Raw genomic sequence first — 12,959 nt, forward strand, 5'->3', positions numbered from 1 at the left:
AATGACTCTACAAAATTTTAGAAATCAAAATGACTCTACAAATATTACTGAATGAATATTCACTTGGAATTTTAGATCAATGGTGAAGATAACAAGCTTTGACTTAGTATTTTTTAACTCATAGATTCAAAATATATCAGATTGTGAAAACTCTTAACATTACAGATAACACAACTATAGACTTCTTATAAAATCACCAAGTTGCAATATTGTGAATGAAATAACTACTTTTGTTAAGAAAATAATTTATTTTCCATAGTCACAACATAAAATCCAGTATCAGTTACTGTACATGTATTTTCTTGCAATACTCTGACTGTCTATGAATACTGGATCCACAGATGCCACTTTTGCTGCTATAAAGGAGTGAATACAGTGTAAAACTGACGTCAGATCCTGAAATTCAAGTTCCTGAAAGAAGTAAGAGAAAAAAAAAAGAAAAAAAATTAATTAAATTCAGGTTTATAAACATTTTACATTAATAAAGAGCAGACTAGTTAGAAAACAATAATGTCCTTAACATGAAAATTGAATTTTTATAGGAAACTGTAAAATTAAAACTGTTAAGAATAAAATCTCTATATCCATACCTCGTTCACTGACAGTGCTGTGTGTCAATTTAGTTTTCGCTCTGTGATACTTTATTGTTTATATTGTACTCAGGTTGTACAATGAAATCAGTCAACTTGAAAGAACATTCAAATATTGCAACATAGAATAATTCAGCTTGGAAAAGATATTGAAGATCACTGAGTTCAACTATTAACCCAGCACGGTCAAGTCTACCAGTAAACCATGCTGCTAAGTGCCACATCTACACTTGACATATCTCCTGGGATGGTGACTCAACCACTTCCCTACATAGCTTGTTCCAATGCTTGACAACCTTTTTGGTGTAGAATTTTTTTCCTAATATCCAGTCTAAACTTCCCCTGGCACAAGCTGAGCCCATTTCCTTTCAGTCTATCTCTTTTAACTTGTTTCAGGCAGTTGTAGAGAGTGGTAGGACCTTTTCTGAGACTCCTTTTCTCCAAGCTAAAAATCCCCAGCTCCTTCAGCCACTCCTCAAATGTCACATCCATCCAATCCTTCATCAGCTCCGTTGCCTTTCTTAAAGTGAAGGGCCCAGAACAGGACACAGCACTCGAGATGTGACCTCACCAGTGCTGAGTACAGGGGGACAATCCCTGCCTTAGTCCTGCTGGCCACACTATTGCTGACCCAGGCCAGGATGCCCTTGGCCTTCTTGCCCACCTGGGCACAATTGTTCATGTGCAGCTGCTGTCAACCAGCACCCCTCTTCCCACCAGGCACCATTTCCCCTGGTCCTTTGCCACCAGGCACCTTTCCAGCCACTCTGCCCTCAGCCTGCAGCACTGCCTGGACTCAGCACTTGGCCCTGTTGAACATTTTTAAAGTATTTGACAAGTTAAGGCTGTTTGAGGATGATGAGGTATCAAGAAGGGGAGGGTGAGGAGATCACATCTTTTGTCGGCCTCTGAAGGAGAGATGAGAAGCCACAGGCAGGGTGAAAGATAAGGTGAAGTCACACCACAGCCTAATGATAGAAACAGACATGGCTGGGTATGAAATTCAAATGCCCTAATTCACAAAGAAAGGCAGAATTATGCCTAAACTGTTCTCAGATTTGCTTGACTTCTTACAACATATTTCATCTTCTGTGCACAAGTTAACTTTCTTTTTCCCTATGAACCCATACAGTAATAGAGGATAGTCTGACACAATGTCATGTAAATATGACATAAAAAACAAATATAATGTAAAAAACATGTTCAATTTAAGTGATACTACTATGTGGGAAGTTTGCAGTTGGTAAATACGTTGTGGGGATACCTGAGACAATTTTTGGTTTGAGCAGAAGACTATTTTCAACAATCTGTTGGCTAACTAGTTTGTTGAGGCACACTCTGTATGCTTGTTTTTAAGCAAAAAGCAAAGCACTGGGCTTCTGTTTTTTCTGTAACAGAATTTTATAGTATGTTCTAAACTATATTGGCCCAAACAGAATATTTGGAATTCAAACTTACTGTCCCATAAAAGCTCACCATCACACCATTTTGTTGTCCAAGGCCAGGTATTTACTAGGCACAAGTGGTCCTACTACTAATGAATCGTTCAGTAGTATTTGTGGGGCATGATTTTGTGACCCTGTTTGGGGCACAACTGGGAAATTTTTGGGAGTGGAGGGACCTGCATGCACAGCTTCTTCAAGGAGAGACCAGGGCTGCCCTGTGCCAGATTGAGCAGGTTCTAGCCAGGTCCAACTGATGCACCACTGGGCATGGCTGAGCCCCACAGGGAGACAGGGTAAACATAGGTAAGAATGGGCAGAAAATTCCCCAAAAATATAACAAGGCCAGTGAGGCAGAGGGTACACCATGGCAGACCAGGTAACACCCTCGAAGGGACTGAAACTGATGGAGAAGCCATAGTGGAGCAGAGGAAAGCATGAGTGTATTTCAGCCCATGACATCATTGCCCTAAATTTTGGGGGCAAAAAGCTCCTGTTTCTTTCATTTTAACTGACATTTAACTGACATTTGAAGAGCAAATATGGGAGGAGGTTTCTTAAAATACATTTTATTGACAGTAGATGTTGAATTTAAATATTAATATAAATTAATATAAACACTTTCAGGAAAAAACCCTACAATGCCACTATTTAAATCTCCTTATCTAAGTTGACTAAAACTAAAATTATATACACAATCATGATTATTAATTAAATATGAAATATGAAACATGAAATATCAGCCTCAATACATAAGTGTTGGTTCAATCAAATGCTTTACATCTACTGAAATTCCATCTTCAAAACCAAGCAATTAAAAAATGTGACCATTCCCATTAATCTTAGCTTTGCTCTAAAATCAACTGAAATCACCCAACAATTTCACCTTAGGTTCTGGCATCCAACAGCCCGACCAAACAGAGACAAACAAAACAAACTGAGAGAAGAGAGCCCTTCACAGAGTTCCCATTTCTCTACTCCAGCTTTATGCACTTCAAATCTGTAAATGTTTATGGAGATAGGAGGAACCTAATACAGACTGTAGATTGTTCTAACAACATTACTTGGAGAGCTTTGGGTTTAGAAAAGAGCAAAGACAGGAACATCTCATCCCTGTGAGTCAGTCTTTCCCAATGTCCCAACTGCAGAGTCCTCTCTGTTTCCATCACAGTTCAAACTGCAATCAAACTGGATCAAACTGTATATCAGATACCTCCTCTGTATCTGAGAGAAGTGGTCTAATGTCTTGTGAATAAACTTTTGAATACTAATATGCTCTGGCTTCTGTAACATATCTGCATAGAGGTGGAAGACTAGCAGTAACACTAAACCTATGTCTTACGTGACAACAGCACTGCTTTCTGCAGTTAATATGGCATGTCCCCTGTTTCTGGATTACTTTCAAGAGTGGTGACAATTTTGAAAGTTATTACAGAGCTGAAAAGCAAAATGTGTGGCATATAAGCACTCATGCAGTTCACCAGCTGGTCCACTCCTCTTGTCTCTTCACTTTTTTATGTTAGGTTTGTGCAGGGATAAGCAATCCTCTTGGATCATAAAACAGGAGCAGAGCCCTGGAGATGTTGTCTTACAGGCCTCAGTTAGATGTGGACCATGACAGCATCAGAAAAGTGGGGCTCCTCTGAGGCCTCATGCACCAGAAGCTTCTAGAAATGCAGCTTATCACAGTAGTATTTGATCAAGAAGTCCACTAATGGAGTAAGGCTGTGGACTTTGTGTCTGAAGGATGTTTGATGCCTGTGCTGGCTGCCTTTGCAATCCTGCAGCCCGCTAGTCAGGTGTAGATAATGAGGAATAGTCACACATACCTAAGGATAAGCTGGGGTAAGGGTTTGCTTACATGTCGATTACAACAGGGAAAGGGGAAGAGGACTGGGGGTTAATTTGAAAATATGAATTTAGTAAAAAATAAGAATGACTTTCTGACTTGGGAAAATGTAGCTGTTGCACAGTCTGAAGACTGTGACACAATATGTCTCTTTGCTATCTTAAATATAGTTTTATAGATGGAAATGCAACCTCTTTAGCTTTGGAATGTAATATAAATTCTTCCTAGAAAATAACACCAATGACATTTCTTTCAAACAAATACATTGCTCTAATAGTTTAGTTTTTTTAAAGTAACATTTGTCTATGTAGTCAATCAGGCAGATGAGTAACTGATCATTTTATTTGTACTATACCATCTAAGCACCCTTATGTTTGCTTTCCTTATCTGAGTTTGCTGCTTTTTTTCTTTAATTGAGACTGTCAGTATTTAAGGAGAATCTGTGCATGTCTAATATTTCAATAACCAAACCTCTTTCAGTTTAATGTAGGTTCCGTAATAAGTAGATTAAGTACAACAAAGGCACTGGAAGGAAGACACTGAGAGAAGAACACAAAAGATTGGATTAAAGCAGTGGGAGGACAAGACTGCAAAACTTCCTGCTGGCACTGAAAATACAAAAAATGAGCACACTCCACTGACCTCCTTCACTGCATGTGCGCAGCCAAAGAAGAAAAATATATGTTCTTATTTCATCCACCCACTGGGAGAATTGCATTTATTACATATCATAAAGAGCTTGACAAGCCTGTTGCGTTATTACCATGCATCCAATTTTATTAAGAACTTCTGAGAGCTGTTGAATCACTATTTGAACAAGACATAAGCCTGTATCACATGGAAGACAAATAATGGAGATGCTTACAGATAGTGTTATCGTGCCTTGTGCTTTTCATAACTTGAAAGACACTGGTAAGCCTCAGTGTAGGTTATTTGTTGACCAGAGCAGAACTGTTACCACTGTATCATTCAAGATATGTTTTCCAACCAGACTGATTTTTTTAGTTGTTGTGGGGTTTTGTTGTTGTTTGTTTGTTGGTTTGGTGTGGTTTGGTTTTTTTTTTTTTTTTTTCTTTCAGGTTGTAATCCCAAATAAAGATGTCCAGGTTTTAGCTCCAGACAGCACCAAATTCAAAATGGAAACCAAAAATTTAAATTTTATTCTTTATCTCAGCAAATATAACAGGGCTTGGTTGTCATATCATGGATGAGAAGAATATGCAGGGTTCTTAGTTATCTTCTTGTAATAGACAAGAAATTTATGAGACCAGCAACACCTAGTTGAGGCTTCAGTACGTCTCACAATACTCCATTGGCCACAATGGCTTCTTATCTTTCTTCAATAAATATTTAAGACTAAGTAAGATGACAAGTAAATGGAAATGCTCAATTCAAATAGGCTTGGTAAAAAAGTCTTATTTTTCAGATATATAGCTACAGTTTAGCAAAGGGAAATAAAGCATCAATACAAACCTGAAAGTATTAAGAATTTTTTTTCTTTTTTTGGGTAAAGAATATCTACTATTACTAAGGTAACTTGCAATTTCTCAATACTAAAGGTAGGGTAAGTTCAGGGAAGTACTGAAGTGGGAAACTATAAGGAGTTGTAGGGAATATGAAGAACCTGAAGGAGAAACAACTGACAGGAATATTTTCCTTATTATCTTCTAACAGAAAACTTTTTAAATGGAGAAATGCACTGCTCACCTAAAATTAAAATGCATAGGAAGAAATACTTGGCTTAAAATTTAGAAGCCAAAATAGGAGAAGAAACATCACATCTAGCTAGTAAACAAGACACAAAAATAGAATTCCCAAGTGTGTTTTTTTTACTCCCAAGAATTCATAATAATGTAGAATTAGACATAGTTTGGAAAACTCTTTTGCAACCTTGACTCTTTTCCACCAAGGGAAAGTAAGTCATCTACATCAAGCTTTTTTTTTTGTGCATAGTGGCTCATTTACCCAGGAAAAATGAAATTTCTGTTATTTGATAACATTTTTATTTCTTGTTATTGGCAGCATTTCATCATATAACACCATCTGGTCCCATTAAATATCTTTCAGTGCAATAAGCAGAGACAAATACTGGACTGTTCTACGGGTATTAGTGCTGGGCATTTTCCAGCCAGCCTGTAACTCTCAAGTCTAAGAAATCACACCATTTAGGTGGTGGGCATAATTGATGATATATACCAGTTATCTGGAGAGGCTGCACAGCTGTGTCCCAGTCCCATTAAATGTGAAATCCTAGAGGGTACATTACACTTTGCAGAGACAGTTGTAAAAGGTGTAATCACTGAAATTCTGATAAATCATCAGCTACTCAATATCAGCCTTTCCTCTGGCCTTTAATGAGCTTTTTCTGGGATCTTCCAACATTTGGAACACGTATGTACTTTTAGATACATAGATATTAAGAACTGTGTAGGAACCAATCCCATACCAACTTCTATCTGATACTTTCAAGGTGAATTTTGCCAACTACAAGATGTTTTCATTAATGCTATGTAAAAGAATAATTTTTAATGTTTTAACAAATCTGTCTCCTGAAGAAAATTTACTGCAAAATTAACATTATATTAAAACATGTATTATATTTACTGTATTATATACATATATTTATAATACATGTATTATAAACATGTATTATATTTACAAAATTAACATTATATTATAATAATTTTACAGATAACCAAATTTTCATAAAAAAACTAAAATTTATGATTTTTCTATGAAAGAGTAAAATTGGGTAAAACTAATTAAAAGCAATTTAATTTGCATAAAATTAAAAAGAAAATAAAATTTTAAAAATCCGATTGTTTACCACAACAGAAAGAGGAATGATAGAGTATTAAAGTAATAGAATTCCATTACAAGCAATGGAATTGCAGCCACTGGCTAATCACACACAGGGTCTATCTAATGATTTAATGCACAAAGATACACAAAGTAGTTTATGCATGAGTACAATCTTCCTGTCTGACCTGAAACAAGCTATGTAAGCTCACTGCAGCAGAGGATCACATATGAAATGAAGTCAGTAGTCCTTTTCTGTCTCCAAGGTCTACTGTGAGAAATGAAGTGGAAATGGCCTGCGACTGGACAAATTATTCTACATAGTACTTTTTGTAGCAGATATTATAATATCTTTTACAGTAGAGCCAAGGGGCAACTCAGGTCAAGCTTGCTGATCAAATCCTGAATAATTTACTAATACAGACGTATAAAGAAAGATATATTGCATGTACTGTAACTTTATGATAAATAAGGAAGGTTATAGACTTCCTTACAATTATTTTAAACATTAGAAGGCTAGGTAACATATATCTTTTGTGTATGGTCTGTATAGAAAAATATTACTTCATAAGTGACTCTAACTTGTACAACTCCAGGTAAGAGTATTTAAAAACGTTCATAGGTCTTCAGATACTTTTCTCTGGTTTCACTGGATTTTGTCAACCACAACACAGTTGAACCACAGTCTTATCTTCCTTTTCTATGTCATATCATGCCATGTTCTCCTTCTTCTTTTTAAAACCGTGTAACTGAAAAACTGTTGTTTTTTTTTTAATATTTATTATTATTATTATTCAACAGAAAGCTTGGCATCAAATTTTACTTTTACTTTATTTTTTTTAAACACAATTTTTAGACATGATATCTACTATAGGTTGACAGAATAACTTCAGAGAAACTATTTTTCTAAAAAATAAAATATTATCATAACACAACTTAATAACTGGCTTGTAGAAATAGTGCAGCAAATCTGTGGGTATTACATTGCTTCTGTTTATTGTGGAGTTTCTAAAGAATTGGCAAAAATAGATAAGCTGTGATGTGTTCACCACATGTATGTCCCAGTAAATGGGATTTCTGATGCCTTGACAGTAATTTTATGTCATGTTTAACTAAATTGAAAAAGAGGATGTTGCTTACCTTTGTCTCAATTTGTTTGGTGTCTATATTTTGAAAAAGCAGCTTTACTCTTGTTTTCCCATCATCTGATGAGCCTTTGAGCTGAGAGAATTTAAACCTCCATAGCACATTCTAAAGAAAAATAAATTTGATTAAGGACTCTGCTACATGATTTTATCTAGAACTATAGAATGATGATCAATATACGTGTACTAAAATAAAGCACTACAGCAGTAATGCAGTGCATGATAACAGGATCTTTGCAGAGCAATTAAAATTAACATTTCTGTACCCTTTGTGAAAGCAAAAGATGCAATAATAAAATTCATTAATTAAACTATTTTGAAATTCTCTGAGATATAAATGTTTCAATTGCCTACATTGCACAAAGATAGCAAAAGCTTAATTCCTAAAGATCCATGAGGATATTTGTATCAGTTTCAGTATGAAAACAATGCCATGCCATATCTTGATCTTTTGTATTTCAGCTGGCTCATTTGCATAACGTAGATAATTGTGAATTACACAGATATTGCAAAGATGAACTTACTGATGTGTGAAATGTGGTTTGAAATTCTCAAAAAAGCTACAGAAATGCAAAAATATTATTATTGAACATAGTCTCAGAAACCACAAAAATGTGTCCTACATTACATATTGGTTTGTAAAATATATGACTTCTAAGCTTCTTGGTCTCCCACAGGTTTATCCATGGCATCTTAGTAGTGCTGGCAAAATCTAGATTGACAGATATGCTTTAATATTTATGAAAATATTTTGTAAAAACAAGAATTGGGAAATTATTTTTGAAATCAAGGTTATTTTCTGTATTTATCTGAATGTTTTCTATTCATCATCTGAAAATGCATAATTAAAAAAAGTACACAAGGTAACAGCTTGCACCTGGACTTCCTGTTGATGCTTCCTTTAATATCTATAATCTTAATGAAAATTCTCTGCACATGTTGAAGTGTGCTTCAGTTCCTGGACACTGCTGAAGAAACACAATTTAAATACTTGGGAGCTTATTTCAAAAGCACACATGGAAAAAAGGTTTGCTCTGCTCCATTTTCCAACATGCTTCTTAAAATATTTTTGTTAAGTAGACCAGTGCTACCAGTGGGCTTCAGAACCCTATTCATAGTTTAAAATGGAATGTCCTATACAAAACCTATCTACTGGTTCCCTGCAGACATAAATGCCACTGAGTTCTTAGAGAGATATAACAGATGAAGAAAAACAAGTATTCCACAGCACTGTGTTGGTGCTTAAACTTTACATTCATGAACAGATTTTAACTGGGTCCAGAGGGCCTAATTAGACCACCTGAAAAGTGTTAAAAGCTTAAATGAGTTTGGCTCTAAACAAGATAGATGAATGTTTGCTATGTAATAACTGCTAAGGTGGAGATGAATCAAGAACTTGGGAACAATTTAGTAATAATAAGCATTGCTGGAGTCATCATCTCTCTCAACAGTTGACACCAAGTGGGAAAGATGAGAAGTAGAGAGTGCTGGAAGATGGCAGAAAATGCACACTTTGGGATCCCTTTATATTGGAGGAGCGGCTGGAGGCACAGGATGGGGAAGATGAACCAACCAAGCTGACAAGATAAAAAGAATCCCTAAAATGAGATATAAAGCAGATGTAGGCTACAGAAGTAGCTCAGTGATGGGCCCAAAAAAAGATAAAAGCTGAATGAATTAAGCTTCTGCCCATCAAGAGCCTGGAATAGAATATGCAGGAAAAGAAATTGTTCTAGAAAAGTTTTTTAAAGATATTTTTCTTGTGCTGGAGAGATGAATGAGACTATGGGAGCGAAAAAGCCTTGCAGACACCATGGTCAGTGAAGAAGGGGTAGGAGGTGCTGTTCCTGAAGGATCGCACCCGCTGGGAAGCACCCACACTGGAGCAGTTCATGAAGAGCTGCAGCCTGTGGGAAGGACTCATGCCCAATTCTGGAGGACTGTCTCCTTTGGAAGGGACTCCATGCTGGAACAGAAGAAGAGTGTGAGGAATTCTTCTCCTGAAGAGGAAGGAAGGACAGAGACAATATGTAGTGAACTGACTACAGCCCCCATTTCGAACATGCCTTTGCTGCTGGAGAGGAGGAAATAAAGAAAATTGGGAAGCAGAGAAGTGTGGGGGGGAAGGTGTTTTAAGATCTGGGTTTTTATTATCATTAGCATACTCTGATTTGATTGGCAATAAATTAAACTGATGTGCCCAGGTGGAGTCTGTTTTGCCCACGATAGTCACTGCTGAGTGACCTCTCCCTGCCTTTATCTGGACCCACAAGTCTTTAGTTGTATTTCCTTTCATTTGCCTGACTCATGAGGAAGACAGGGTCAACCCCCCACACTCCAAAGCAAAAACTTTTGTGCTTTTTATTTCAGAATTTGTAACAATAAGGCTCTTTTAAAATTGCTTTTCAAAATGTAATAAAGAATGTTTTTCAATGACTGCATGAGCTGGTTGCCCAAAATTTGAGATCCAGATTTAGAGTCATAGAGCAGACAGGGGACTGGCCTTTATGTGTAAGAGCATTCTTTACATCAGTAGAAGACCTTATTTTTTTTCATTAACTTCAAGAAAAGATAGATTCTTCAGTAAAATTCCTATGTCCCTAATGAACTGTTAATGGTTTGACCACTTTAAGAATCTTTTTTCCATTAGTAGGAAATATTCTAAAATAGCTATGCATATAGGAGAACACAGTAAATTTCAGCTGATAATTATGGGAAGCATGACGAACTGTAGAAGTCTCCCATTACTGCCTCACTCAGGTTTGAGGATGCAGAGAACATCTCCATCTTTCACACAGATGAAGAATAAATGTACTTGAGCTCTCCAGAATTTTTACTGTTTAGCAACAGGATCAGTCTATCTGCTGGTATTCTGTGTTTCTCTTTACGTAAGCAACATTCATTCATCTAAATCCTCCTCATCATCAATACTGAAGGTAGGTACTGTGACACAAAGTTCTATTAATAGAGTAAGGTTATTATTTTAAAGGTGAGAGTACATGCAATCTTTCTTCACATTTAAAAGAAACCCTTTTCTATAGGTAGCTTACTTCTTACAGATAAATTGTGGTTACACGCACAAAGCGTATAATTGTGCAAGAAGCAGAATTCCAGAATGCAGTATCACCTGAGGGAGAGAAGCGTATACAAAAGTATGTTCTGAAATTTTGTCCTGCTGCATGGGATGCACACTTAATTAGTCCAAATTTTCATGCAATTTTGGTCATTATTTTTCTGCACTAAGATTTCAATAGATTTGAAATTTGAGGGCATTTTGGTCCCAACCCACCCACAAAATGCCAACATGCAAAAGATCCTGCATCAGTATTTCAAAATGCAGTGTGTTCCCTCTTTTCTCAGAATGACTGATTGAATTTTTAAAAGAAGACCGATTTTTAAAATCGGTCTTCTCAAAATTTTTAAAAATTTTGAGAAGACCGATTTTCTACTGAACAGTTCTATTAATGCAAAAACATTTTTTGTATATATGTTTTCTTCTACTATGAAAAAATGTTAAAATCCACTTAGAATAATATACGTTAAAGTACCACTAAATTATACAGAAAATAGTAGCATTATAGACAGGGCTTGGAAGCTGGCATCTATCATTAACCATTCCCTGTAGGCACTTTCTATATAGCCACTGTTTTGCAAGATAAGTGCATCTTTGAAAATGTAATCTTTTAGATTCTGACTTTGAAACACATTTGCCTTTATTCTGTTTATGTTAGACATGACCTACATTTCTTATGATGGAAGAATAATTAATCCTATTTTACTTTTGCAGCTTCAAAACAAATAGAATCAGGTGACATTTCATTTTTTTATTACTTGTAATCTTTTATAAATCTTTAAGTTTCCTTGTTATAATAAACCAAGTTTTCTGCTAAATATAACCTTCTTTTATTACTTGAAAAGGAAGTTACTTTTTTATGTCTTTCTTCAAAATGCATCTTTACATGCTATACAACTCTAATCGCCCCTTTGAAGTCCCAAACTGACTACATTTCAGTAGGGCTAAATAAATAAATAGTACAGTATATTGGAGGAATAAATACTGGACATAAACATAAAGAAAATGCAATAGATGATAACTTCAATAACTATAAAACAATACAAAGTTATGTTTTCTTTTTCTTTTACTCTTACCTTTGTTTTACTGTCAAAACAGGTAAATCCTAGAGCAAAGTCGACTGTGAAACACAGGGTATCCCCTTGCCAACTGCACATATATGTTTTAGACTGAAAAAAAAAGGCATGATCTTTGAGAGAACAACCATCACTGTAAATTATCATATTAAAATAATATTTTATGCAGGTATTTTTGGCTGGGAAAACACTCAGCTGACAGCACTGATACTCCTTTATATTACTATGTTTGAAAATGGTCAAAAACTTCTGACTGTAAATTAGTGTCCCATCTGTCAGCTAGACATTAGCTGCAGGTTTTTTATATTCAAGTCACTCTTCTACAAAATTAATATATTCTTGAAAACCAACCCTTGCAAAAGGCAACACAGAACTAACAAAACCAAATCTGACTACTTGAAACTGCTTAGACCTGAACTATTAATGATTTCTGATATTGCTTCCATCATATGTTCAGGGAACAGTGCCTAAATGTTTAGTCATTACAATCTAATTATAGAAAAGCATTCAGTCTGCTTGACCTCTCCGTCTGATTTAAACTTTTGTAGAGAATCTTTCTATCTTATAACACTTTTTAATTTGGGTCTGGTGACATGCAGGCGCAGCCCTATGCTAAAGTTAGTTAATGTAATTTCAAAGTAAGACCTAATAGCTATCATGTCTTGGTTAGCACTGCTACCTGACAAACTCTGCTATCTATTCACCAATTCCATTATAAACTTTCAGATTAGAAAGGAAAAATAGGTTGTTTTATCAAAAAAACTCAGAAGTTCAGGTTAAACTTATGAATAAGCTTTACAGTAAAAAGTTAACTCTTTCCAGGCATTTTTAAGGCTCACTAACTTAGGTGTATGACAGATTCTGGAAAGACATGAATGAGATTTGCTGTAATATGGAGCAGCCTGATGACATTCATTGTTGACAGCCATAATAGCAAAAAGCCCATTGCCTTCAGCACAAGTAGAGATCAGATCCTGTCTCCAGG

At 35.7% G+C, this 12,959-nt stretch overlaps 1 protein-coding gene across 1 annotated transcript in view; it reads right to left on the reverse strand.

Moving 5' to 3' along the window:
- Positions 1–279: 279 nt before the first annotated feature.
- The window catches only part of SNTG2 (syntrophin gamma 2), a 209,788-nt gene continuing 197,108 nt past the window's right edge, over positions 280–12,959 (reverse strand). Inside the window, exons 15-17 of the mRNA XM_041419899.1 lie at positions 11,975–12,067; positions 7,821–7,931; positions 280–411 (exon numbers count right to left, since the gene is read on the reverse strand). Coding sequence (XP_041275833.1) covers positions 280–411; positions 7,821–7,931; positions 11,975–12,067 — 336 coding nt within the window. The remainder of the gene's footprint in view (positions 412–7,820; positions 7,932–11,974; positions 12,068–12,959) is intronic.

The sequence above is a fragment of the Onychostruthus taczanowskii genome, unplaced genomic scaffold (assembly GCF_017590055.1).
Source record: "Onychostruthus taczanowskii isolate IOZ18803 unplaced genomic scaffold, ASM1759005v1 scaffold11, whole genome shotgun sequence".
In the NCBI taxonomy this organism is placed as follows: domain Eukaryota; kingdom Metazoa; phylum Chordata; class Aves; order Passeriformes; family Passeridae; genus Onychostruthus; species Onychostruthus taczanowskii.